The sequence below is a fragment of the Chiloscyllium plagiosum genome, unplaced genomic scaffold (assembly GCF_037043375.1).
Source record: "Chiloscyllium plagiosum isolate Xiang-an unplaced genomic scaffold, Cpla_swu_hap1 HiC_scaffold_3, whole genome shotgun sequence".
In the NCBI taxonomy this organism is placed as follows: Eukaryota; Metazoa; Chordata; class Chondrichthyes; order Orectolobiformes; family Hemiscylliidae; genus Chiloscyllium; species Chiloscyllium plagiosum.
This window is the reverse complement of record NW_028270141.1, coordinates 99,996,166-100,023,934: the sequence shown is the minus strand read 5'-3', so window position 1 is coordinate 100,023,934 and position 27,769 is coordinate 99,996,166. Positions and strand designations below refer to the sequence as shown.

At 39.3% G+C, this 27,769-nt stretch overlaps 2 protein-coding genes across 7 annotated transcripts in view; one reads left to right on the top strand and one right to left on the bottom strand.

The window, feature by feature from the left end:
- The window catches only part of LOC122547397 (bcl-2-associated transcription factor 1-like), a 71,720-nt gene extending 53,160 nt beyond the window's left edge, over positions 1-18,560 (bottom strand). For 4 of the 5 annotated variants that reach the window (XM_043686026.1, XM_043686045.1, XM_043686050.1 and 1 more), the window contains exons 1-3: positions 18,475-18,560; positions 5,651-5,798; positions 2,545-3,465 (exon numbers count right to left, since the gene is read on the bottom strand). In XM_043686026.1, the coding sequence (XP_043541961.1) occupies positions 2,545-3,465; positions 5,651-5,760 (1,031 nt within the window). In that variant the 5' untranslated portion in view covers positions 5,761-5,798; positions 18,475-18,560. Of the gene's footprint in view, positions 1-2,544; positions 3,466-5,650; positions 5,799-8,393; positions 8,534-18,474 lie in introns of those variants that run through there. The other variant, XM_043686033.2, reaches the window with a different exon arrangement.
- A 7,588-nt stretch (positions 18,561-26,148) lies between these two features.
- LOC122547436 (uncharacterized) overlaps positions 26,149-27,769 on the top strand; it is a 75,311-nt gene continuing 73,690 nt past the window's right edge. Inside the window, exons 1-2 of one of the 2 annotated variants that reach the window (XM_043686073.2) lie at positions 26,149-26,229; positions 26,400-26,756. In XM_043686073.2, the coding sequence (XP_043542008.2) occupies positions 26,531-26,756 (226 nt within the window). In that variant the 5' untranslated portion in view covers positions 26,149-26,229; positions 26,400-26,530. Of the gene's footprint in view, positions 26,230-26,265; positions 26,757-27,769 lie in introns of those variants that run through there. The other variant, XM_087981915.1, reaches the window with a different exon arrangement.

Genomic DNA, 27,769 nt, shown 5'->3' with positions numbered 1-27,769 from the left:
TCTATATTCTGTATTTTTTTTCCTTATTCTTAAATTATACAGATTGGTGCCAGATTATGATAAATGAATGCCATTCATTGTACTTTATTTATCCTTACTGTAAAATACGTGGCAACAAAATCATTCATTCATAACAGTGATCTTGAGTCTGCATCCACTACTTCTCAAACCATCAGTAAGAACAGTTTCTCTTATCTACTCTGTCTCAAGCTCACCTGATTTTAAACACCATTACAAAAATTCCTCTAAACATTCTCTGTCAAGGAGAGCAACCACGGCTTTAGCAATTTTTCTATATTACGGAAATCCTTCAGTCCTGGAAACATTCTTGTAAATTGTTTCCATGTCTGCTCAAAAGTCTTTACATCAATTCTTATGTGTGGTGCCCAAAATTTGAGATAATAGACCAGAAATTCACGTGGCCAGATAGTTGCTGTATTTGTATAAACTGGATTGTGCATCGTGACCCTGTAGAATCCCAGACATTACAGACTCTGTGGGAACTGCCCAGAAAATTGAAAATTCCAATAGGCAAATCCTGCATTTGGAACTCTCCAAAGTAATCCACTGAAATCAGAGAATTTGGAAGGTTCCCCTTCAATTAAGCTTATAGTTATCCAGGAAAAGTTAAAGGTTTAAAAACCTAGTCTAACTCATGAATAAACATTAATCGGAACCCTCAACTCACCACTCACTTCCCCGACCCCTTACACATATTGATAACATTCTTGCAATAGGATAGTAATGGTGACAACAACTAAACTTGAATTAAAATTTAATTATTGACATTCTTTTTAAGTTAACCTAATTTTCTAATCATCCTATTCAGCAATATTATTACACACCTCTGGAGCACATGGGACTTGAACCTGGGCTCCCAGTCCAGGGATAGGGACTCCACCTCCGCACCATTATATTTCAATTAAAATTCCACCAGCCCAGCTACCGTAGTTGAAGACAAACTCAGGTCATTAGCCTGCGTCTCCAAATTATACGGCAGTGATATAACCAAAACATTACCACCTGCCCCATCCAGGTAGTTTGTTCGTTTTGGAGTTGTGGAAGAATAGATTCTCTCTTGTTTAAGATGGTCAATGCTTAGCACTTACATGGTATGAATGCTCTTGGTCTCTTATTAGTCTAAGCTTGAATATTATCCAGGCCTTGCTGCATGAGAGTATAGACTGTTTCATGCAAAAAATATATAATTTAAATGACCAATTTTGTTTTGATTTTGGGCAATGTAAGTGAAAGAAGCTATAAAAAGCATTAGAAATTTGGTCCATTGCCGGTAAAACAGATAGTCATACCTTAACCTTTAATGAAGGCAAGACAACCATCAAATTTATAACACAGACTGGAAAGATGAAGACTGTTTTGATTTGTCAATTTAAGGGATATCTCAGTGTTGATTGAGGACCTTCCCATGGTTTCTATCAAAGGATAAAAGACTCCAGTACCTGAATGTTACCATAAAGCATCCGTCTTCTCGTACACTTATTTGATAGCCAGTTCTTGGGTTTAGTTTCAGTGCCATTTTCGACTAGTGGTGAGTGGTGAAAATTTAAGTATGATAAGATACATGGCAAATTTTTTAAAAAGTCTTACTTTCAGGGCCAATTCTCACTCATATGGTCAGTGAGAATACTGGCAATATTCACTGCCATTCTCTGTCTAGAAAACAGTTGGACGAAGTACCAATACATGCACTCCTTCTCTTCAGGCATGACCAAGCAAGGTGTATACTCGCTTTCTCAACAGTACGGTCACGTAAGATGTCCCACTAAAACTCATCTTACCCTCACAACATGTAGAAATGTGGAACAAAAGCAGAACACCATGATGATCCTGAAAAATACCTCTGGAAACATAAACAAGGTGCTTTTACTATATTAAATGGAGTTACTAGAGGACAGGGACTTTGGTGGACAGCTGAAGGGAAAGGAAGTCCAACAAAGTTATCATAGCTGGAAGGACATGGGGGTTGTGCTGGGGAAAAGCGTGTGGAACAACTTTTATTGGGGGCTGGGGGGTTCGGGTCTAAGAAGTGGGATGAAACTTTTGTAAAGTTGGTTTCTTAAAACAATTTTTTGGATATATATATTTTCTAAAAGTACACTTCAACATTTAACGGTTGAGAACAAAAATTCAAGTCCCAACTGCTCCAACAACTTAATGCTAAACAAGTTGTTTAGAACATTAGGTTAATATAAAAATAATATAAATAATAATTAAATCTTAATTCATGTTTAGCTGTTGTCAGCCCCATTTTGTTGTCACCATTACTATCATGTTGTAAAAACTCATCTTCAGAAGACAATAAAGTTGGTTCTTCCAAAACCGTTTTCACGCAATCCTGTGTTATAAGAAAATCACAAAATAGCAGCACCACTTAAACTAATGTGGCCGGAATTGCATTACAACCAATACACGCTTTAACATTCATGGTTTATCAGGTGTCCTCAATTCGTCAATCATGTTGTAGCGAATTCACATTAACAAAACACGTGTTATGGCAGAATAACCTGTATGGAAAACACATACCTCTTCAGGTACTTGGCTTTAAGGAGCTCTTGGTCCACAGTATCACCAGAAAAGGCAGACAGTTTCAGTCGAACTTCTTCCCTTGGAACACTGTGTTGAACTGAAACAATTTTCGTAGGACTTTTTCGTAATGGGCTACACTGAGAAGGGCTGTACTGGGATGCACTATGTCCAGAGGAGCTATGCTGTTCAGGACTGTGCTGCAAACTGGAGGATGGTGGACTTGTCTGTGATGAGCTCAGCCTAGGTGGCACAGCTTGCAACAAACTATGACGGGAAGGAACAGAACGTGTTGGGCTGAGACTAGTTGGGCTGGGAAGTGAAGATAGACTATGATGAGACCTTGGACTATTGTCATTGTACGTCGAAAGTCCTGCCCAGCTCTCACTTCGAACTGGAGGAGTTTTACGAAACTCACTATGCATCTTAGTAGAATCAGATTCACATTTTACATCTGTTACAGATTTTTCTGTTTGCTTGATCTTTCCCGATTCATCTTGAGAAACCGTCCCTTCAGTTTTCTTTCCACGTTTGTCCAGGGGCTTGTGCCGTTTTGAAGCCACTGGGGATCGACTGTGGCGTGATGAGGAACGGGAAGACGACGAGCCACGTGACCTAGCAGAGGAAGATCGATGTGATTGTCGAGATCGACTTCTGGATCGTTGAGATATGGATCTACGTTTTGGTGTTCTTGACCTAGAACGGCCTCGTCGTGGACTACGAGACTGCCTTCGATTCTGCCAATTCAATCTATAACCACCTCGATAATATCGTGGCCCTCCTTGATAATATCCCCTCCCTCTTCCACGATAGCCATAAGGGCGTCTCATTCCTCTGTTACCACGATAATCCCGATAGTCTCTTGCATAGTTACGATCTCTACTTCGAGATCGTGAGTAGGATCTGGAACGAGATCTAGAACTGAGAGAATCCATAAAAGAAGTGTCACAACAAATAGTTTATTCCATAAGTAGTTCAGATCACAGAATTATAATACAATAAGTTTTCCATTGCATTTCATGTTGGTCAACTTAAAGATATTCAAGCTGATAAGTGTATAAAAATATTGCCCCTTTTAACTCTCAAACTACAAAAGCTTAAAAGATCACAGAAATAGTGTTAGAGTACAAACAAAGCTCTTAAGTTCTATTACAGAGAAATTTGATTACACACAACTAAACCATTGAAAAGATTCAAGTAAACATTCTTTTAATACATGCCTCAATATCAACTGAAATATTCTAAAGACACTCTTTTCAACATGCTGAAAATGTTTTGTTAAAAATTTGAAAATAAATATCCCCCCTGCATTAGGAAAATTACACCAAGGTTTTTAATCCAAACAACAATGCATTTAATTTGAAAACATATAGTATTCAACCCATCCAGCTAATTCCTTCCAGACTACATACAATATTCCCTATCAGATTAATTGCCATTCATCTCACTGCTGTTTCTGGATCTTGTTGTGCACAAAAAGGATGTCGTATTTGCCTACATAAGTCATTGCACTTCAAAAAGAGGTTCATTGCAAGAGAAGTGCTTTGAGATGTTTGACAGACGTGTTAAGATGCTATATAAAAGCAAGTCGCTTTTTGTCTTTATGATGAATTCTACTCAACCAACTCAATCTTCAAAATCCAACTTCTGAAAGAAAAACAAAGACAGAAGAAAGGCAGCTGACTAAGACCTACGTTATTGGATTTGTCATAGAAATTGAATCAAGTTTTAATCCTGAACAATTCTACAAATAAAATTTCTATACGCTCCTCAAAACATTTCTGTACATTCTCAAAGAAATGCAAACCCAATAATACAAATTTTACATGACGGTTTTTTATTCCATCAAATGCAGCCTTCTGTTTAACTGTTATTATTCTTATCCTATCATATAACTATGCGTAATACTTTCAGAAGATGATTAAAGTGAAGATCAAACACCATTATGTTTTTCAAAATATTAACTTGTTTTAACATTTACTTTTTTTAAAAAGTTTAATAAATTGCAGCACTATTTATCCTTCTGACCTTGAAATGAGACACTGCATGTAGAATTACATATTCTTTGAAGTTAGACTGAAGAATGTAATTTCTAAAGGAGCTTTTGTCTTCCACCTCCGAACCCAAGAAAATAAATTTAATCAGTAATGAGAGTTGGCATGATATTTCAAATTACAAGGTCTTCACAAGAAAAAAGTCAAAATTAATTTCAATGTTTAGGAGTAAATGTAAAGAGTAACAAGGCATGTTATGCTAATCCAATTCACACGGTTAACAAAAGCTAACGTACGGATGTCTCTCCATGGACACCAAATCCAAAAAACAAGCCTGGATCACAAAAAAATTGGAACAGTAAAAACTTAACAGTTTGCATCAATGGAAATTCTTCAAAGTCATGATATGAAGCTTAGCGAAACTTCCACCTTTGGGCTCTGGATTTGAATCAATGCTCATCAAGTGAAATTGCAGCAATTTATAGTAATGAGACTTAACCCAAATCTTTGCTGATCTGAATCCAAAGCCCAAAACTAACTACTAATTAAAAGATTCACTTGTACTTGCAGTGAAGTTTGGTAGAATCATAGATCTTTTAAAGACTGGATAATTGTTCCATTTTGCCAATACTTGCTCCCTGAAAAAAATATTCTATTTATTGCTAGGTTTCTCTACCACATGTTAACACTTCACTATGTCAAATACTTATGCACTTTGGTTTTTCAAGAAATTATTAATTATGTTTCCATCATTTTGGTAATGTTTTGAAGTAGCTTATGTACTTTGCAAAGAGGCATGCAAAGTACATGCCTCTTTGCAAATAATCACACTTATTTGTACTTTGTCTTATATAAAAGCTGGATTCTGAGCCTTCAACATTCAAAGCCATTCTATTCCTGGTATACATACCCTCACCCTGCAAAAACACTTTGTTATGAAAATTTCACAAGTCTTTGCGTCCGACAGTTCTGATTATTCTTAAACATGTAACTCAAGTTTGCAACAAAACATTAATTGATACAAACTGAAAGTCTACAAAATTTACTTTGTAAAAAACACATTAAAAACTTTGATCTTGCACCAAAATGTAACCAGCATTCAAAATGATTACCTATATCTTTTTTTCCTGGAACGTGATCGAGAATGAGATCTTGATCGAGAGCTGGATCGAGATTGAGATCTTGATCTCGATGAATGAGATCGGGAGTTAGATCGAACCATTCTGATGTTCAAATTTTACTTTGAAAAAAGTGCAGAACCTGAGGAAGAGAAAAATCTTATATTTTATAGGTTACCTTAAAAATGAGCTTAGCATTACAGGGCTATACTTAAAATAACCCTATTAAACAGTGTCTACTTCACACACACTTAATTGTACTTTCAGATTAACATTTTCACAGCAGTAAACTATCATTTGCTAATGTGCGCCTCACGCTTTGCTTTCTTCATCCAAGGTTATTTTTTTTAGCAGTTTTATTTCAACAAAAGGAAGGAGAATGCACTTCCATCTAGAGGCAGAGGTTAATGAGTTTCATATTCCATGTTATGTAACATATGCAACATGGAACATAACAGTGCAGTACAGGCCCTTCAGCCCTCGATGTTGCACCACCCTGTAAAACCAACATGTAGTCCATCTAACCTACACTATTCCATCCTCGTCCATATGTCTATCCAATGACCATTTAAATGCCCATAAAGTTGGCGAATCTACAACTGCTGCAGGCAATGCGTTCCATGCCACTACCATGGAGTACAGAAACTACCTCTGACATCTGCTCTATATCTATCACTTTGGCTAACAATTTGGCTACAATGAGAATGAGGTTGCCACTTGCCTATTCTCTAGTGAAGTACATGGAATATTCAAGTTGTTCACTCATCTTATCTTTTACAATTCAAACAACATCCATGATCAAAAGTAAGGTCTGCACAGTTACTGATGATTCTCTATAGTGACCAACAGATATCAATAGTGGGAAACTTAACTGCTAAAGGGTCTATCTTAGATTGTTGAGATATTTTTTCCATCCAGTGATGTTTCCTCTCCTTTCCTAAGGATAATCTCACTGAAAAAAGTACTGCGAGCATCACATGAAAAGCAATCTCTCCCCAGCTGATATAGTCTGAGACCATCCCAAAGAACTAGTAAGCACATTCTAGAAAAGTTGCAGCTCTGTGAGGAAGAAGGGTTGATTGAAGTGGCATCATCAGCAGAAAGCAGCCTTTCAAGCACTTATCTCCGGTTTCCATATTTGTTACAATGCCAGGAGCAGGAGTTTGAGAAAAGTTATAGCAAAAACATCATCCTTCAAGATCTGTTGAATAAAGCTGTTGAAGGAGATTCTTACACTACAACAGAATAAATATGGGGCCAGACAAGAATAATACACTTCAATGGTTTCCAGTAACAAATGTTTTATGACTCGGCTGTTAAGTTGAAACGCTGTTTTAGCTTATCTAGTCCTTTAACATCAAACAAAGCCAAAGATCCCAGAATTTAACTGCTGCTTGATCAAGCAACATTGCAGATTTCACAAGCTGATCAACATCAGATTGCAACTCTGAAACATTTTCAAACAATATTATTTTGCACCATTAAATATAATAGTTGGAGTACAATGCCTGTGTATGCTGCCATTGTGATTTGATTCTTTGGTACATCAAATTTCCTGGACATAATTTACAGAAAGAACAAATGCCTGGAGACTATTTCGTACTGTCACAAAGATAGCATGGCAACTAATTTCAGAGTCAACCTGCCTGATTTAATTTTTTTTAATCTAACCTATTTTTCCTCAACCTGTTCAGAGATGTTATTACACAATTCTGGAGCATGTGGGAACTAAACCTAAGCATCCCAGTCCAGGATTAAGACACTACCACTGCACTTCTAGGAGGGCCCCTTGCCTTAAAATTTAAACAATGTATGGCAATTAACTGTTAAAACAGCATTATTGGGTGCATTCACCATTGTAATACCTTGGCCAATGAAAGTTCACTTGCCAACCAATCAGCACTCTCCACTCATGCAATATAAATGTCAGTTTCCCCTTTGAATTATTTTTCTTGCAAATTGCACTGATGACTTGAAACTTCAACAAAATGTGCTTTTTTAGGCAATACACCAGTTTGGTAACAGCAAATAAATATTTGTTGTACCCCAATTTCAGTGAAACAAAGATCAAATTCAAGATACTGACAACGCAGTTCAACTTACAATTAAGCTATTTAGTGTATATTTAAGTTGTTCTAGTGCAGCTATAATACTGGCATCCACCTGACAGTGTCAAAAATTACCAAAGAGGGTCAGTGGACGATAGCAGGAAAATCCAAGCTAGTAAATTATGCCCATTGTTAAGTCAAGTAATGGAAGTGGTCGTCAACTTCTAAGTTTGAGTTCCACTGGGCTACTTAATTGCTGCCCTCATTATAGACAAAAAGACAGAATTCCACAGGGGATATGAAAGTGACTGCTGTTGACATCAAAGCCATATTTCTCAACATAGTATCAAAGGCCCCTGGTAAAACGAGAGTAAGAATCGAGGGGTCCAAGTCATGCCTAGAGAAAAAGATGCTTTTCATTGTTGAAGATGAAGGACAGTCAGCTCAGAACCATCTTCTGCTGCTTTAGCAATAACCTTCCCTTTATTAGGTGGTCAGAAGTGGAGATATTTGCTGATGATTGGGTAATGTTCAGCACCACCCACAACTCATCAGATACTTAATCAGCCTATGTCTAAATGCAGCAGGAACTAGACAATATCCAGGTTTGGGCTGACGAGTGGCAAGTAACATTCATGTGATCGTCACCCTTGAAATTCAATTGTATTACCATTGTTGTATTTCCCTACCTGCAAAATCCTGGAGGTTACCATTAACAAGAAACTGAACTGGACGTGCCATATAATGTGGCTTCAAAGCAATTCAGAAGCTGGGCTTCTGCAGCATGCAAGACCTCCATTCTCTCCAAAGCCTGCTCACCATCTGCAAAGCAAAATCAGGAGTGTGATGGAATACTTCCCATGTGCCTGGTTGAATGCAGCTCCAACAACACTAAGAAGTTTGATGCCATCCAGGACAAAGTGGCTCACTTGATTAACACCACATGCAAAAAACATCCATTTAGTCCACCACAGTAGACTGCACCATCTGCAATATGCACTGTGGAAATTCAAGAATGCTTCTGAGGCAGGATCTTCCAAATACATGACCACTACTATCTAGAAGGCAGGACCACCACCACCTGAAGGTTTCACTCTGAGTCACTCATCAACCTGACTTGGAAATATAGTGCCATTCCTTCAGTGTCTTAGGTTAAAATTCTAGGAATTCCCTCCCTCAAAAGTATCCTGAGTCACCTACAACAAATGGAATGCAGCAGTTCAAGGTGGCAGCTCTTTACCACCTGCTCTAGGGCAAATACACACAGACAATAAATAGTGGCCCACATAGTGATGTCCAAAAATGTCGTTAAAGAAAAGCAGGTGTCAGAGCTCAACCATCTCACCTTATTGATAATTTAAATTTTAATGTTAATAAAACATTTCATGGTACTTGAGGTGAAGGAAGGAATGGAATGTGCATCTTCATTAGGATAACTGAAAGCCAATTGATGGTTTGTTCAAAAATCTGGCTCTACAAATACAGAAGAAAAGCAAAAGAGGCTAACTTTAGAATTCTAGAGAATAGGCCAAGATGGCTGATAACTCTGCTTTCAACTGTGATGCACAGAAACCAAACTCAGAAGACTGAAAAACACAAAGGAATGCAAGGTTGGTTGAGGGTGTTAAATTTGGATAGGCTGTAAATTAGGAGCAGGTTTTTTGGGAGCTTTCCCTTGGCTTGGCGGTGGTGCCCCTACCCTGGACAGAGAAATCCAGGTTCAAGTCCCATCTGCTCCAGGTGTGAAAAACATCTCTGAACAAGTTGATCAGAAAAATAGGTTCTACATTCAATGCAGCATTAGACAGAAATCCATTATAGATCAAGATGGACTGAGCTTGATGTGGATGGCTAAAACTTGGACAAATTGGGTTCTTCTTAAGTTGGCATTGAATAAATTGTATCTAAAAGGCAAAAAGCATGGACAAGGTCAGTGACAGTTTGTTCAAGGCCACTGTAGTGAATTCATTCAATATTATCTTGCATTCAAATTAGAGATTAGACCTTCGCTTTATTTTAAGATACTGTGTGTTCCCAGAGTATTCTTCTGTACACTGCAACTGGCTACAATTGCTCCATTACACTTGGTTTTAGCATAGCAGAAACCTGCACTAACCAGAAGCATTATCTGAACTAAAAGTAAGGAAATATGCAAAAGTAGAACTTAGTTTTTATGAAGGCTTTTGTAACATTAATTCTTTCATATTATTATTTCAAACTAATTATTTATGCCTTACAACTAGATATTCAAAGATTTGGCAAAGAAAATTCAATAAATAAAAAAGAAGCCAATATTTAGCACAAATATGCTCCTCTGTACCAAAATGATATAGTCAAGAGTTTTTCCAGCACAGAAAAAGGCCCTTCAGTCCACCATAATCAATGCCAATCATCGAGAATCTATCTATTCTAACCTTATTTTTCCAGCATTTGGCCCATAGCTTTGTATGCAATGGCATTTCAAGTGTTCATCTAAATACTATTTCATTGTCTTGACTGTTCCTGCTCTTCTAGGCAATGAGTTCCAGATAACTAATCAAACCCTGGGCAAAAATGTTTTCCTCGAAACCTCACACCCGTGATCTTAAAATTGTGCCCCCGATTATTGATCTCTCTACTCAAGAAAAAAGTTTCTTCCCATCAATACCCCTCATAACTTTGCATAAATCAAATCAGGTCCTCACCTTCAGCCTGCTCTGAGGAAAACAACCCCAGCCTATTTAATCACTCTTAGCTAAACCATTCAAACCCAGGTGACATTCTCTGCATCCTCTCCAACGCAATCACCAGTATTCAGTCACAGTACTCCAGCTTGGCATAACTATTGTATATACATCATAACTTCCTTGCTCTTGTATTCAATGACTTGACTAATTGCTTTAAGTATCTAATCTACTTATGGCTTCAAGGATCTATGGACATGCACTCCAAGGCCCTCTGATTTTCTGTTCTACCTGGGGTCTTAGTATTCAACATGTACCCCTTATTTTGGTAGTATTCCCAAAATCATTGCCTCACACTTTTCAGGATTAAATTCCATTTAACAGTGTTCAGCCCATCAATATCTGCAGTTCTTTAGTCGAAGATTTTCCTCCTCACTACTTACCATACCACCAAAAAAAGTTGTCATTTATTTCAAATACCTCTGATCTACTATAACCATCTGTACTTAATTAGGCTATTGGAATCCAAGTGGAACAAGGTTTAGCTCACAGTAAGCAGCAGAGGTCACGTATGTAGAAATTGCAGCAGTAAGATGTGTATAATTTTCCCGAGAGCCTATTCCATTTCATTAAGAGGTCAGAATTTGGGAATTTTGTTGCAAGAGACCTATGCCCTCACTCACCAAAAGCATGTCCACCATCTACAGAGCACAAGTCAGGAAAGTGATAAAATACTCTCCATTTACAGGATAAGTCCAACAAAACTCAAAATGCTCAATATCATCCTGGACAAAACTATGCTTCTAATTGGCAACCCATCCACAAATTTAAAACATTCACTCTCTCCAGTACTGGCACACTGTGACAACAATATGCATAGTCTAAAAAGCGCATAGCAGGAATGTGCTGATGGCCTTTCTCAGCATCTTCTAAACCCATGGCCTCTCAGCAGGCACATGGAATACCATCAAGCTGCAAGCTCCCCTCCAAATCACACAACGTTAAGAACTATAATCACCATTCCTTCACTGTCACTGAGCCAAAATGCTCAAACTATGGGTACATATACGGTTTTTGGACTGCAAAGGATCATGGTATGACTCAGTACCACACCTTCTCAAGGGCAAATAGGAGGATGGGCAAGAAATGCTGTATGTGCCAGGGATGATCACACTCTATGAACGAATAACAAACAGGCAAGGTTATTAAATTTGCAATGTTTAGAATTCTAAATTCGTCGCAGGTGCCAACAAAGTTGAAAGTGAACTAACATTCAAATTGGGCATTGTATATGAAATACTAGGTAAATTACATACTAAATAAACAAGCTAAAGTATTCATTAAAATTTCAGAACAGTAGAAGTATAATAATTTCTCAGGGCAAGTCACAGACAAATTAACAAAGTGTATGGCTCCAATTTAGCAAAACCAAGAGAAAATCATTGCACGAAAATGGTTGATAAAATCTGTCTTTTTTGGCTTTCCAAATTTGGCAGAAGGTGACTTAATTATTCTACTGTAAACTAATTAAAAATCCAATTGTAATACCCTGAAAACAAGGGTAGGACCAGTCCCAATCATCTCTCATCGTGTTACTCTGAATCATAATTCAAGAAGTTTCTGCAGCATTTTGATTTCCTCCAGTGATTTAAAATTGATAAAATTTATCTTTGCATATAATTCTGAACAGGCAGATAAAATTAAAGCTGGCAGCTGGAACAGTCATACAAAAATGAAATTGTTTATGCTTAAGCTCCATTTTGTCCAGCAGCAATGGTACATTCATTCTCCTATTCTATTTTGGTTTAACCTTGAATGATTCATGTTAAATAACCTTTAACAGGATAAGTCTGACATACATTGAATGAAGCTTTTTACAATTATTTGAATACATACTTGATTTATCATACTTGATTGTTCTCTTACTTAAAGACTGAACAGTCTGAATGGTCAATTACTTGAGAAGTTACTTTTACAACACACCTCCACACAAAATACTATATTAGAGTTTGAAAAATCTAGTTGTTTTGTTTAAAATCTTTTCCCAAAGATTTACTTCTGTAAAAGGAGATAAATTCTGCAATTAATCTAAGAGCTGGAATAACTAGAATTATCATCAAACTTCTAGCTGGTTGAGCAGTTCATATGTCAGTCATCATTTCCATTTTACAATATTTCACAGTTATATTTCACTTCCATTTCAGATTTAAGAAACAATGCTCAGAAGAGAACAGATCGCCTTGTCCTGTTTGAATGTTCTAAACTGTACCTAAACCTAAATTAGAAAGAAAGAAACCAGTTACCCCATCTACAAATAAGTACCTTCTCCAAACTGTCGTCTTTACATTAGCCAACAGTACACTTGAGAAGTGGGACACTCGGCTCAGTAAGCCACTTCTGCTGCCTTCAATTGACACAGCAGCTTTTGCAAAGTATTTGTGCATCAGTGACTATTTGAATGAGTTAAATAAGCCAATCAGGAGCATGATGCGTGGAGGCCTCATTAGATTCAAGCTTAGGATGTGCAAGTCAGCTTAAAGAGTATCCTTTTTATTTGCAAACAATGTTTCAATTTACTAAGATGGAGTAGAATGCACTGTGACAGTCAAGTTAAAGCACATTCGATTCTGATGGTAAAATAACTTTTCATGTAGTTTTTCAATTTTACTGGAATTACATCCTGATTTTTGTGAGAGCCATTAATCTTGATGGGCCTCACTGGTTTCAAATAAAATAGCACATTTTTTGCAGCTGTTACAAGTTTAATTATGAAGTCTGTGCCAGTTAAAAACAAGCACCCAACTATTCTAATCTTATTTTCTAGCAACTGGCCCATAGCCTCGTATGCATTGATATCACAAGTACACATTTACAAACTTAAATGTTATGAGAGTTTCTGAATCTAATATCATTTCGGGCAGTGAGTTCCAGATTCCTGTCCATCTTCTGAGTGAAATGGTTTCTCCACATAACCCCTCTAAACCTTCTGCCCCTTCCCTTAAAACCATGGCAAAACTAATGCTCTATTGAACACTCACTCAATGAGAAATATGACTGAATATTCAAAATTTACAAATTGAAATCGTTCTTTTATTAACTATTTCACAAAATAAAAATCTTTATGTTTTTCTTGTTGAAATCATTTTGAAAGGGCCCTTCTATAGAAAGCATCTAATTCACAGAAAAGACAAAACTAGGGCACATTCGCAGATTGGAAGAGACTGCATACCTAAGAGTTTCCAGTATACAGCCCCAAGCTGTATTTGAAAGATGCTTGCAAACACGACATGAAAGGCCTAATGATTCATTTTGCATGTAGAAGTCACAAGCCACCAAGGAAAATAGTTACATCACCTAATGGGCTGTATGCATCACATGACAGTGACAACTGCAGCTTGGCAACTGGTGCCAATACCGAAAACAACAAACTGATAGCCACTTTGTAAGAAGCATATGATTGCATAACCTGCTTCCCTCCTATTGGTCTCTTAACTGCCATCAGCAAAAGTGCATGATATGAAACTACCCTGCCACATATTCATCAACTGACCTAGACTAGGAAGAACAGGTCTACTGCTGAGTTTAATATTTCATATGAAAAATACTTGGTCGAATGTGTACACATCGAGACAAGCAGCTTTATCACTAGAGGAGGGGGTTAAATATAACCTCCAGAATATTATTAAATTGAAAAGAATGCATTTACAAGGATGTGCCCAGGATTGGAGGGTTTGAGTTATAAAGGAGTGGCTGGATAGGTTGGGACCTTTTTCACTTGAGCATAGGAGGTAGAGGTTTACAAGGTCATGAAGGGCATAGATAAGATGAATAGCAAAGGCCAGAAGGTCCCTTGGGTAGGGCAGTCCAAAACTAGAGGGCATAATTTTAAAGTAAAGTAATGTGAGAAAGATTTAAAAGGGAGCAGAGAGGCACCTTTTCATGTAGAGGGTAGTTCATACATGGAATTGCCAGAAGAAGTGGTAAATGCAGGTACAATTACAATATTTAAAAGACATTTGGAAAGAACATTTCCTATTTATGTATTAGAGGGATATGGGTCAAACAGGCAAATGGGACTAATTTAGTTTGGGAAACCTGATTGGCATGGATAAATTGGACTGAAGGGTCAGTTTCTGTGCTGTATGACTATGACTCTGTGGCTAATTGGGCTTTAAAATTAAATGAGGATGTAATCAATTTAAAAATGATTATCAAAATTAACTTAGGTATAATAAAAGGATGTTGTATGTACCTTGAACCCAATAGCTTTTGAATAAAATTCAACATTTTGAAATACAGTATTTGGAGTTGAAAAGTGCAGAGCATATCAGCCAATAAAGGATTCATCTCTGGTTTGATGTATTCTGAAATGGCTGCCGAGCCCAAACCATGATCCACAGGCACTACTCCATACAGGGCTGGTGTGGTTGAGAGGTCAGGCAGATGAAGTGTTTGTAGATTTGTGCATTCTCTCAGACATCAATACACATTCATGACAGAGTTCCTTGATGTATCCAGTGCCTTCCCAAATGAACTATCTTCATTTTGATCGATGACAAAACAAGAACTCCCATTAGTTAGCAAGGTCTCTTGCTAACTAATGCTTTGAGGACATCCCTAGAAGATTTCCACTGTCCTACTGGGAGTCACCTGCCATGACAAAGTTCCAAGCAGAACAATTTCTTTGCGGTTTAGCATTAGGCATACGAACATTGCGCAAGTTGGCCCGGGAGAGGACACTGCAGTTTGTCTGCCTATGGAGGATCTTGTAAAGACTGCCCTAATGGTACCTCACCACTGCTTTGAGCTGCCTTCATTTGTCCAAGTCTTCAAGATATATAGGAACCATGTGGTACCCAATACTGGGTAAATGCTCCACATACTTTCCAGAATCTTGGCATTTTGGGGGGTAGTGGGTGTTGTGTTAACAGTGCTGATTAGAAAGAAACCTTAGTTTTTCAGGTACTTAGTGAAAGGCCCATCTTTTTCTCATGCTTGAATAGTGACCTGGAGCTTAATTTGAGCAAACACACTCACAGGTGTTATCTACATACTGAAGATCAATGACTCACGCTGGGATGATTTTGGTTTGAGTTGGAAAGCTTACATAGCTTCTTGTCTGTTCCATACATTGTCTCCTTGCATGACAGTTGTTTGCTGAAGGTGAGGTGCACTACTGCAGTGAAAACAAGTGGAGAAGAGGGTTGATGTAACGACATACAGAGTGTTGCGTAACTCAGTCATCACTGATATCAAGTTAAAAATCGCAACACCAGGTTATAGTCCAACAGGTTTAATTGGAAGCACTAGCTTTCAGAGCGATGCTCCTTCATCAGGTGGTTGTGGAGTACACAATTGTAAGACACAGAATTTGTAGCAAAAGTGTCTTACAATCACATACTCCACAACCAAGTGATGAAGGAGCATCTCTCCGAAAGCTAGTGCTTCCAATTAAACCTGTTGGACTATAACCTGTTGTTGTGAGATTTTTAACTTTGTACACCCCAGTCCAACACCAACATCTCTAAATCATCACTGCTATCTAGTCAGTAGCGGTTCCATCAGTGAGGGTTAGAGATTACACGTCATCATGGAGTAGAGGAGGATGGTGACAAATTTCTCTGGACAGCTAAAATTTGAGGAAGATATTCCATTACCCTAATAGTGAACCGAGTCAAAGGCTTCATGAGATGGAGAGGACCATGAACAGTGGTTGATGCTGTTCCCTTCTTTTTTCCTCAATTCACCACATGAAGACTATGGCTGAAGTGCCTCTTGATGGGTGAAAAACCACACTGCAACTCAGAATGGAGCTCTTTGGTCACTGGGAAGAGGAAATTGAGGATATTTGTAACAATCTTCCCTGTGACAAGCTGCAAGGAGTTTCCACTGTAGGTATCGTTCATAACATTGCCACCCTTCTTGAATATAATCACAACATAGCATCTCTGAAATCCCAAGACATCTATTCTTCTTCCAAGATAATTGATATAAGGTTGTGCAACCACCCTAGAAATCCATATGCACAGTGTTTCAAAATTTGAGCAGGGATTTCATCGGCTCTGGGGACTGAATGTTCAGCCAAATTACTCTCAACTTCATTCAAGACTAGGGTTGCACTGAGACTGAGCCAGGTATATTCCAAAATACCGCCACAGACTACTGAGATTTTGGGTGTCGGCTGGGGCAATCAACCAGGTCTTCACTTCTGACCATCTTTTAATGCTTATGTTCTACCCACATGTAGATGAATGCAAGCAGGATTAGACTTGGCAACAATTTACAATTGAAAGGCCTGCTCCAGTTACCTAAGAGATTAACACAACTAGCAGCAACTTGGACAAATGTCAAACACATCTATGGAATAACACCTCAATAAAATGAAGTTCAACAAAAATTAATGACTGACCACAGGTCAAGTGCGGGAGTACAATTTTATCTTTACATAAATACTGTCACAAACTATCTCAACCTCAAAACCAGCAAAATATACTTTATCATTCACTTAATATCCCACCATTCAATGTAAAACTTCACAAATTCTTTCAAAGTTTGGAATTCTAGTTTATTTTTATAGAAAACTTAGTGTGGAATCACACCATTTGGCCCTTGCATTAAATTTCTGTGCAGAAAATACTCATTTGGACAGGTTCTAAGATTTCGTCCACCAGTTATGAACTGTAATTTGATATTATCAGGAAGATTGCTGAGGAGGTTGACTCTCAGTTGAGTAGGCTAGACCTGCCTCGGTCTTTTAACAAGATAATTAGACCTGTTTTGTCTTCGCCATGACGGGTCCAGAGTTATGTTTTTTTTCTTAGTTGGTCTCACTTTATTCTGGTAACCTGCAGCACATAATTCCTATTGGTCTAGGAAATAATGATGACAACTTCCTCCCTACAGAATGTTGCTTGTGTTTCCATGGTGCTGTAGACCAGTGTTTTCACCACATTATACATCATTCCAGCAGATAAACAACTCACAGTAAGCAAATTATATAGATATTCAAGAAAACTCTCAATCATCCTGCTTTTCACCTTCCTTTTTGAGCATGAAACAAACAAAAAGATAACTTGGTCACTAACATACTGGACAAAACTAACTTGGTAAGATTCAATGCAATCAGGAGAACAGAAAATAAAAAGTGGTAATAAAAACTGTAATTAAAAGTATGAAGTATCAAAATTGCAATACATCATATTGCAGCACAGCCTCCAGATGAAGGTAATACAAGTCACAACTTATAATTTTTTGTTTTAAAAATATTCAAAACGAGAAACAAGATACACTGTAATAAAAGTAGTCCCTCCCCACTTCTTGCACAAGTTTTTTTTAAGATGGGTCTAAAAAAGGTGAGGTAGGATCTATCGATGATTAACTGATCTGTTACCAGCTCACGGCTGCCAGGTCACGAGAAAGGAAATTAGCTATGAGTGCCAATGGTCAGAATCATGCATTTCAAAAATCATATTTACTGCAGATTGATCGAATTTACACCGTTAAATATAATGTCTTCAGTTCCAAAGTGAACACGAGGCAGTCACGACTAACTAATAAAACTCTATAGATTTCCCTAAAGAGATATACAATCTGGACATTTTAAATATTGACGATGCAAATAAGCGCTGATCTGTGGAAGAACAGATAGATGAAAGCTGGTTCTCTGGAACACAATAAAAGAGTAGATGGTTGATGATCCGTTCCTAACCTGACACCAAACCCAAAGTGTAGGCCTTCGCAAATGAAAGTAAAATGGAAATTACAGCCAACTCTCCCACAGCTGGTTGTTGAGAAAATGCTCCGGTTTATTGGGCATGAGAAATAATTTCATGCAACAAGCGACTTATGGGATCTTCGGAGCATTTCATTTTGCTCCACCCGAACGTGCAGCGAAGGTACTAATCCCGATATTTATTTATTGTTATTTTAAGAAGCTGAAGCCCGGAGGGGGGGGGGGGAGCCATTTTGAACCTTTTGCGCCACACGACGCCGATTCCCGGGAAAGTGAGGAGCCTCTCCTTACAATCCGCCCTCATTCACCAGCTCACTCCCCCGCCCCTCCACATCTCTCCGGCTGCTTTCCTGGGATGGACCTCTGCTCTCTTACCTGAGGCGAGAAACCTGCCGATCCGAAAGTCATCACACCCCGCCGGACTCCATCTTGTCTTCTGCGTGATTAGGGTCAAAGGTCGGCTCTTCTCCTTCGCCGGCAACTGTCCGACCCGCTGTAAGTCCGGGCTCGGACCACGCGGGGGCGATGATGAGCTGGGTACGTTGTTAACCAGGTTTTCTCCCTCCAACCACACGGGGCGCTGTCCCGGGTTTCTAGACACTCCCCAGTCCTGCCACTGGTGGCGCTGCGCCCCTAACATTTCAATTGAGATGAAAAGCCGAGGAGTTCAGCCATTGTTTCAAAAGTGGGATGCACTGCTCCCAATAGGGAAAACATAAAACAAAGAGTTAGGAAACACTCTCAGTTTTAGATATTAAAGCAGAAAGTACTGAAGAATCTCAGCAAGTCCGGCTGCGTGTGTGGAGAGAGAGACAACGTTTACCTTTGATGAAGTTTGGAAAATGATGGTTTTATGCTGTTGCTAAAGTAGGGGAGGGATGCAGGAGCAAGTGGAACAGATGGTGAGGTGCTCAGAGCAAAAGACAAATAGAGAGCTAATGGTAGTGAAGAAAAGGTATCGATACAGAATAGGTGCTAATGGTTGGTGCTTATAACACAAAGTAAGTCAGCTAGTTGAGAGCAAATTTATGACAAGGTATGAGATGGTGGAGGGTTGCGTCTAATTAAATGGAACTATGTGATTAGTGTTGTAGGTTGTAAAGTGCCCAAACAGAAAGGGAGGTGCTGTTCCTGTATCATGTGCTGAGCTTTGTTGGGTACAGTGCTCAGCACTGTTAGCACAGTGCCAGGGACCTGGGTTTGATTCCAGCCTCAGATGACTGTGCAAATTCCACACATTCTCCCTGTGCCAGTGTGTTTTCCTCCGGGTGCTCTGGTTTCCTCCCACAATCCAAAGATGTGCAGATAAGGTGGATTGGCCATGCAAAATGCAGGGTCCAAGGGATGGGTCTGGGTGGGATTCTCTTTGGATGGGTCGTGTGGACTTAATGGGCCATATGGTCTGCTTCCACACTGTAGGGATTCTAGGACCACTGTAGCAGACCTAAGACAGAAATGTTAGCCATGAGAGGTGTGTTGAACTGTCAAGTGACTGAAAGACTACAAATTCAACTGTGCAGGTCATGTATTTTAGGTACCAAAAAAAGAGAAAGAACTGCAGATCCTGAAAATAAGAAACAAAAACAAATTGCTGGAAGATCAGTTCTAAAGAGGGATTACTGAACCTGAAATGTAATCTCTGCTTTCTCTCCAGAGACAAGAGTGTGGTACTGGGAAAGCACAACAGCATCCGAGGGACAGGAAAATCAACGTTTGGGCAAAAGCCCTTCATCAGGAATGAGGCTAGGAGCCTCGGGGTTGGAAGATAAATGGGACGGGGGGAGCTGGGGGCAAGGGGCAAGGTAGCTGGGAGCGCAATAGGTGGATGGAGGTGGGGGGTAAACGTAATAGGTTGGAGGGGAGGGCGGAGCGGATAGGTGGGAAGGATGATTGACAGATGGGACGGGTCATGAGGACGGTGCTGAGCTAGAAGGTTGGAACTGGGATAAGGCGGGGAGAGGGGAAATTAGCAAACTGATGAAATCCACATTGATGCCATGGGGTTGGAGGGTCCCAAGGCAGAAGATGAGGCATTCTTCCTCCAGGCGTCGGAGGAGACCCAGAACCTGCATGTCCTCGGCAGAGTGGGAGGGGGAGTTCAAGTGAGGTTGATTGGTGTGGGTGTGCGGGAGATGTTCTCTGAAGCATTCTGCGAGTAGGCATCCTGTCTCCCCAATGTGATGGAGACAGTATCAGGAGCAACAGATACAGTGCAGGTGTACAATGACTGTGGAAGTGCAGGTGAACCTTTGGATGTGGAAGACTCCTTTGGGGCCTTGGGTGAAGGTGATGGGGGAGGTGTGGGTGCAGGTTTTGGAATTCCAGCGGTGGCAGGGGAAGGTGCCCGGAGAGGGGGTGTTAGGGGGTGTGGACCTGATGAGGTAGTCACAGAGGAAATGGTCTTTACAGAAAGCAGATAGGGGTGGGAAGGGAAATATATGTCTCGTGGTGGGGTCCGTTTGTAGGTGACGGAAATGGCGGCGGATGATGCGATATGTACAGAGGTCAGTGGGGTGGAAGGTGAGGACCAGGGGGGTTCTGTCCTTGTTGCGATTAGAGGGTTGGGGTAGTAGCATTCTCTCCAGAGATGCTACCAGACCTACTGAGTCTTCCAGCACTTTCTGTTTTTGTTTCTTTCAGGTACCAAATGGCTTTCTCAGTCTATAATACAGTGAACTTAGCCAGGAGGTCCAAGTTCAAGTCCCATCTGCTCCATAAGTGTGTCATAGCATAGCTCAATAGGTTGATTAAAAATGTGTCAATTAGAGTGCATGGGTAGTACATCCTTGTTATAAGTACTGATGAGCAAAAATCCATAAAACACAGCAGGGCTTGTTGCCTGAAACAGCTGTTTTGCATATGGAAATGAGATCTTTGCTTCAAATTTAGCTTTCAAGCAATCAGCGCAGTATGAACTCAGGGAAGACAGACTTAGAGTCATAGAGATGTACAGCACAGAAACAGACCCTTCAATCCAACTCATCCATGCCGACCAAATATCCTAACCTAATCTCGTCCCAGTGGCAGCACTTGGCCCATATTCCTGTAACCCTTCCTATTCATACATCAATCCAGATGCTTTTTAAATATTGTAATTGTACCAGCCTCCACCACTTCCTCAGGCAGCTCATTCTATACGCCCATTACCCTCTGCATGAAAAAGTTGCCCCTTAGGTCTCTTTTAAATTTTTCCCCTCTTATATACAGCCTAACAGATGCTACTTGATAAAATCGTTGCAGGCAGAAACCATTATGGCCAAGTGAGTAAGGGTAAATAGTTCTGTTTGTCTTCCTCAGCTGGTCACAATAAAAAACTTGCGTTCTTATCTTTAAAATCTTAAATACTTAAATTATTTAAGTAATTCATACCAGATTTCTTTAAAATGTAGTTAACTATTTTTGTTCTGAGCAATAATGGTCCAATCAATAAGTTTTTCTTGAGTCAAAGAAAGGGAAAGTTTATTCACTGTTAAACCAAAAGAAAAAGCACATTGAATATATGGCTTTTATGCAGTTACTGGGCGCAATCTCACAAAGGACTCTACCCCAAGGAATTCCTGCAGACATATACCAGAGCTGAGATGACTGAGCTCCAACAACCACAGCCATGTTGATTTGTGCTGGTTATGACTCCAAAACATAACACACAAGATATGAGTAGACCTTTCTGGTCATCATGTTAGGCAGCATACGAGGAGCAGGATTCCTAATGTCACATTGCTAATGAAGGCCCTATGCCTGAAACTCTGACTCTTCTGCTCCTCGGATGTTGCCCTACCTGCTGCATTTTTCCAGTGTCACACTTTTCGAATCTGACTCTCCAGCATTTGCAGTCCTCACTTTCTCCCAATCTGTCCATCATACCTGGCTGTCATTCAATGAGATCATGGCTGATCTGATAATCCTAAACTGCATTTGCCTCCCTTTCCCATAACACTTGATCCCATTACTGATTTAAGTTTGTTTATCTTAATTTTGAATAAAGTTACTGAGGCAGTCTCTACAGCTTTTTGCAGTAAAAAAAATCCACAGATTGACCACCCTCTGAGAGAATAAATTCTTCCTTATCTCTGTTTTAAGTGAGCAACTACCTCATGCTGAGATTAAGCCCTCTGTGCCTACAAAGGGAAACAATCTCTCAGCAGCTATTCTGTGAAGTTCCCTTAACTATCCTATATGGTACAATAAGGTTGTCTCTCGTTCTTGTAAACTCCAATGCGTACAAGCCAAACCTATTCAATTTCTACCCATAAGAAAATCTCTCCATGCCTGAGATTAACCAACATTTCATTTCCCTTCCGTATTACCTACTGGACTTGGATGCTGGTTTATTATGATTCCTGGTTGAGGGCTCCCAAAGCACTCTGTTCTGCAGCTTTCTTCTGATACGAAAGCAGAAATTTTTCCCCTTCATTCCAATTCACTGGTTTTTCCAAAGCTCCTTGATGCCACACTCAGTCAATTGTGGCCTTGGTGTCAACGGCTGGCGCTCACCTCTCATCTGGAATTCAGCTCTTTTGTCCATATTTAGGCCATGTCTGTCATGAAGTTAAGAGCTCAGTGATCCTGGCAAAGTGCAAAATGAGTGTCTTGAACTGCTTACTGCTAAGCATAGTCTGCTTGGTGTCAATATTGTTGACACCTTTCATCACTTTACTGATGATTGAGAGTAGACTGATGGAGTGTTCATTGGTCAGGTTGGAATTGTCCTGCTATAGCACATAACTCTGCAATTTTCCACATTGTTGAGTAAATGCCAGTTCTGTAACTATGCTGGAATGGCTTGGCACTGAATAGTTCCAGAGAACACATTTTTAATGCTATTGCCTAATTGTCGTCACGGCCCATACCCTTCACAATATTCTATGCCATCAAATATTTATTGATATCACGTGGAGTGAATTAAATCACCCGAAGACTGGCATCCGTGATGTTGAGGACTTCCAGAGGAGGATCAGATGCATCACCGCTCAGTGTTTCTAGCTGAAGGTTGTTACAAATGCTTCAGTGTGTGCCGGACTCCCCCATCATTGAGGATGGCAATGTTTGTGGTGCCTCCTCCTCCAGTGAGTTGTTTAATTGTCCACCACCATTGACAATTGGGTATATCAGAATGCGTTGCTCGTGGAAGCACTTAGCTCTGTATATCACTTGCTACTTATGCCGTTTGGCATGCAAATGTTCTTGTAGTTTCACCAGGTTAGCACCTCATTTTTAAGAATGCCTGGTGCTCCTCCATGCTGTGCCCTCTGCACTCGTCATTCAAATGAGGTGATCCACTTGATGCTAATGGTAGAGTAGGGGTTACGCTGAATCATGAGGGTTTCCTCAATGCATCTATACTTACTCATATGTCATAGACAGATACATCTATCTTAGTGAGGATGAAGTCAGTTTTGTTTTTTTCCCCTCATGTTGGTTCCCTTACAACCAGCTGTAGACCCAGTCCAGCAGCTATGTCCTTTAGGATCTGACCAACCTGATCTGTAGTGCTACAGCTGTTGGTGATGGGCATTGAAACCCTTCATCCCAGAGGACATTATTTTGCCCTTGCCACTCTCAGTGCTTCCTACAAATGGTTTTCAATGTGAAGGAGTATTGTTTAATCAGCCACCACGGTGAGGTGGTGGATGTGGATGTATCGTAATCAGCAATAGATTTCCTTGCCTACGTTGGACCTGATACATGAGGGTTCATGAAGTTGACAACTCTCAGGACAATTTCTTCTGGACGTTTATCAATGTGCCATCACCTATGCTCAGTCTATCCTACTGGTGGACATAACCAGGGATACTGATGGTAATATATGAGCCATTGTGTGTAAGGTATGATTCTGCGTGTATGACTTTGTCAGGCCATTACTTGACGAATTTGTGAGACAACTCCCCCAACTTGGCAACACCCCAGAGGTTGGCAAGGAGGACTTTGCAGGGTTAAAAGGACTGAGTTTATTGTTGCTTTTCCAATGCTTCAGTCGGTGCATGGAAACTCCCAGCTGGCAGTTCCAAATCTTTCTCACCTGGTCCCATGTTTAGGGTAGAGCTAAATCACATTCACTCTGATGCCTGCAATGCAGATTTGATGCTATGAAAAGTGCTTTATTAATTTGAGTTCTCTCAGGCTTTTGCTTCACCTCCATTGGCCCCAAAAAGAGATGACTGAGCTGTTTGATTGAAAACTTTCTCCTTGTAGCAACAAGATGGTTTTAAGATCAACCAGTAGCTGTTTAAAAGCTTTAGGTGCTAGATAATCTGTTCTGTTCCCAACATTGGATGTGTTTTATTTCATGAACGCCACTGTTTCTTATAAGGAACTGACCTTCCAATTTAATGTGTTTCAATGTGTTAGGCTAGCCATTCGACGAAGCAGTTTTCAGCTCAGTAGAGCAGTTGACTGCATCTATGAAATTCTGCTGATTAACTGGCATCCACTTCAACAGTGGCAGGATTGGCACGGGCACATGCACATATCAGTTATATAATCGAGTCCTTATTCTGATGTACTTCTGCTATTGTAACACCAGTCGCAATGACATAAAACAGTTGTTTGACTAGACATACAAACAGTAAACTAACGATTGATTAAAGATTGCATTATACAGGGAACAACAGGCGGATTATTTATAAGCAATGATTTAAACACTGAAATTGGTTTGTCTTAAGAGCAGCTATAATGCTGTTTGGGTTGTTCTAAATTAAATACCAACCTCACCTTCTGCTGCGAGAACAGTTTATTGCATGAAATCATGGTGCTCATGGCCTGACACATTGTGGGAACATAACAGGAAGAAATGCGGATTACCCGGAACCTTTAACCCCCTGCTGATTTACCTTTAAACAATCTGTCTGTTAAAAAGGAAAAATTGGAACAAAAGAAAAGACCCCAGTCTTTTTTTCAGGGCCGGGGGTGGGGAATCAAAGGTCAAAGAAGAGTACTGAGACAGTTTTTGGGAGCACTACAAAAACAGCATTAGATAAACACGGAGAAAGAAAAGTACCAGAGCAAGTATTACCTCACCGTTGTACCAAACATAGGTAAGAATTTTTTTAGCCCAAAAAGTTTACTAAAATAATTGTGTTTACATTTTGTTTCATACTATGAAGCAATTTAACCTCCAAATTTAGAGCAACAACAGAAAGAAAATGCAAAGCATTTTGGCAAATGTTCAAGTCCTATCCAGATGTAAGAGCATGTTTGCATTTCACCAGGCTATTAATGCCATGGTAACACATTTAGTCTATGACCTTTATGTGTGGCAAGCAATAAATTCTAATCATTCCTCTAACAAAAGAGTACACATGTTCTGACTTTGTAAGGAGAGTATTTTAACTCCCTCCACCTGGGAAAAACAAAATGGAAGGAGAGTTTGTATGAAATTAGTACACTGTTTCCACCCTGTGGTTTCTTTTTATAAATGCTTCTATTTTCATAGATACTTGAGGAGACCGCCTGATTCCACCAATGACATCCAAAGCTAACTCAATAAAAGAAAAAGAAAATGCCTTAGTCTTATTGCTGTGAGATCAGAAAATAAGAAGTGGGTCCCACAACTGAAGTTTGGATTGTTGCTGCCCTGGTGTCCTACAGGGAGCAGGAATTTTGAAAATGTCCTCAGCAGCACGCACTGGAGAGAATAGTAGTCCTGGTTCTAACTCATCAGCCACCCAAAATGAACCCAAATTCTTCAGGAACTTGTGCATAAACTTGAATTTCAAAAGCATTTAGCAAATGCTGTTATGAAAAAATAAATTATCAATCAGAAGATTACCTCCTGTATCGACTGGATTGCTCACTGAGATAAATCCTGACATTTTATACATTATTGTTGAACAACAAATAATTTTGCACTAAATATATGATTTCATATTCAATTCCTAATCTTTTTCATTTTAGGATTCTAGAATGCTGAACTAGAAGACAAAATTGATCCGTTCGTTTTAAAGTCATTTACAGGTTTACACATTCTCAATTAAATGTCTATCACAGATTTTAATTCCAGTGAGAAAGTGGATTTGCTTGACAAATTAGCACCTCCCTGTGCCGTTGTTATAGCCACTCCTCTTTATTATCAGAGAGGCACAAGTTGGCCTTTGTTTGCAGTGCAGATGTAAATTCAACCGTGAAAACATGGTGAGTGTGTTACAAATTAAACAGACTGTATTTTTGGAACATCGACATTAGTGCATTAAATGTTGGGATCTTTGGTGTGTTTTTGTGCCTCTGGTTCATAAATGTGTATATTAAATAGCAACTTTTTTTTAAATCAAAATTCAAATTTATTAATTTGCAATGTATTCTAGACTCAATGAAGAAAACAACTTCGAACAACAAATACTCTTATGCCTCTGGCTTTCCGAAAGCTTTATATCATTAACATTTGACTAGGAGTTTCAGTCCAAGGAGTTTCGGTCGTGTGGAAGAAAAAAATTGAATGATGGAAACGTTCTGTGACTCATGCAGCCAACACCTGAAGAATTTTATGGAACTGATACAGAGGGCCTCAGAAAATCTCTTGCAGAAAATAAAATATTTTTTTGCGTCCATACAACACTGTTGCTGTCTGAAACGGAATAAACCTGAGTCAAAGAGGTTTTACAAACCAGTTCTTCAACAACATGAGAAAGAAGCTGCACAACAGTTTTTGCAGCATGTAGAAGGTAAGCTTGTGCCTTCCATGCAACATTTCTTCAAAGCCAGTCATACTTGTTTTATTGTAGGCTTGACTTCCTACCTTGGATAATGGCTTGATTGTGGGTTGGGTTTGTTTTAGTTATTTTCATGTTTTTTTTATAATATAAAGATTGCATTGCAGAAATTTCATTGAAGGCCTTGTAACTTTATAGTCTTTTCAATGATATTATTTTCTATTGTCATCATTAGTAGCACAATTTATGAATGTTATAAATATTCACTTTGCATAACTTAATATCCTTAGAATATTAATACAGTCTCAATAGGTTTAAAGTTACAGTTGCGTAACAAGTTTTTACCTAGAATTTACTTTAAATGGATGGCATTGTTTAAAAAACAGCCTGTAGACAAAAATAGTTAGTAGGTCACTGCTCCACTAACCAATGCTGAAACCATAGAATCATTTCTGTTAATAAATTTGTAAATGTATTTTTCTTAGAAAGTTAATGCTAGTCCATTTGATCAGGTTTACATTATTAGGATCATAAAATCCCTATAGCGCAGAAAGAGCACATTCAGCCCATCGTGTCTGCACTGACTGTCCAAACAACATCCCACTCAGACCCACCCCCAATCTCGTAACTTCACATTTAGCAAGGCCAATCTACCTCACCTGCACATCTTTGGATTGTGGGAGGAAATCAGAGCACTCGGAGGAAACCCACGCTGACACGGGAAGAACATGCAAACTCCACAAAGTCACCTAACGCTGCAATTGAATCTGGGTCCCTGGTGCAGTGAGGCAGCAAGCAGTGCTAAGCTCTCATCCACTGTATCGCCCTGACTGATTCAGCCTTGAGTAGTATTATTCTTGTAATTCTGTAATGGGTTCAAATCCATTATAAGCATGTTGGATTAGAAATTGCTGCAAGAGTGAGTTTGCAGTGAATAACTTTAGTTACTCTTTATTACTCACCACATATATCATACTCTGTTTATCCCTCAAGTTGCTGGAGTGTTGATTTTTAACAGTGTAGAA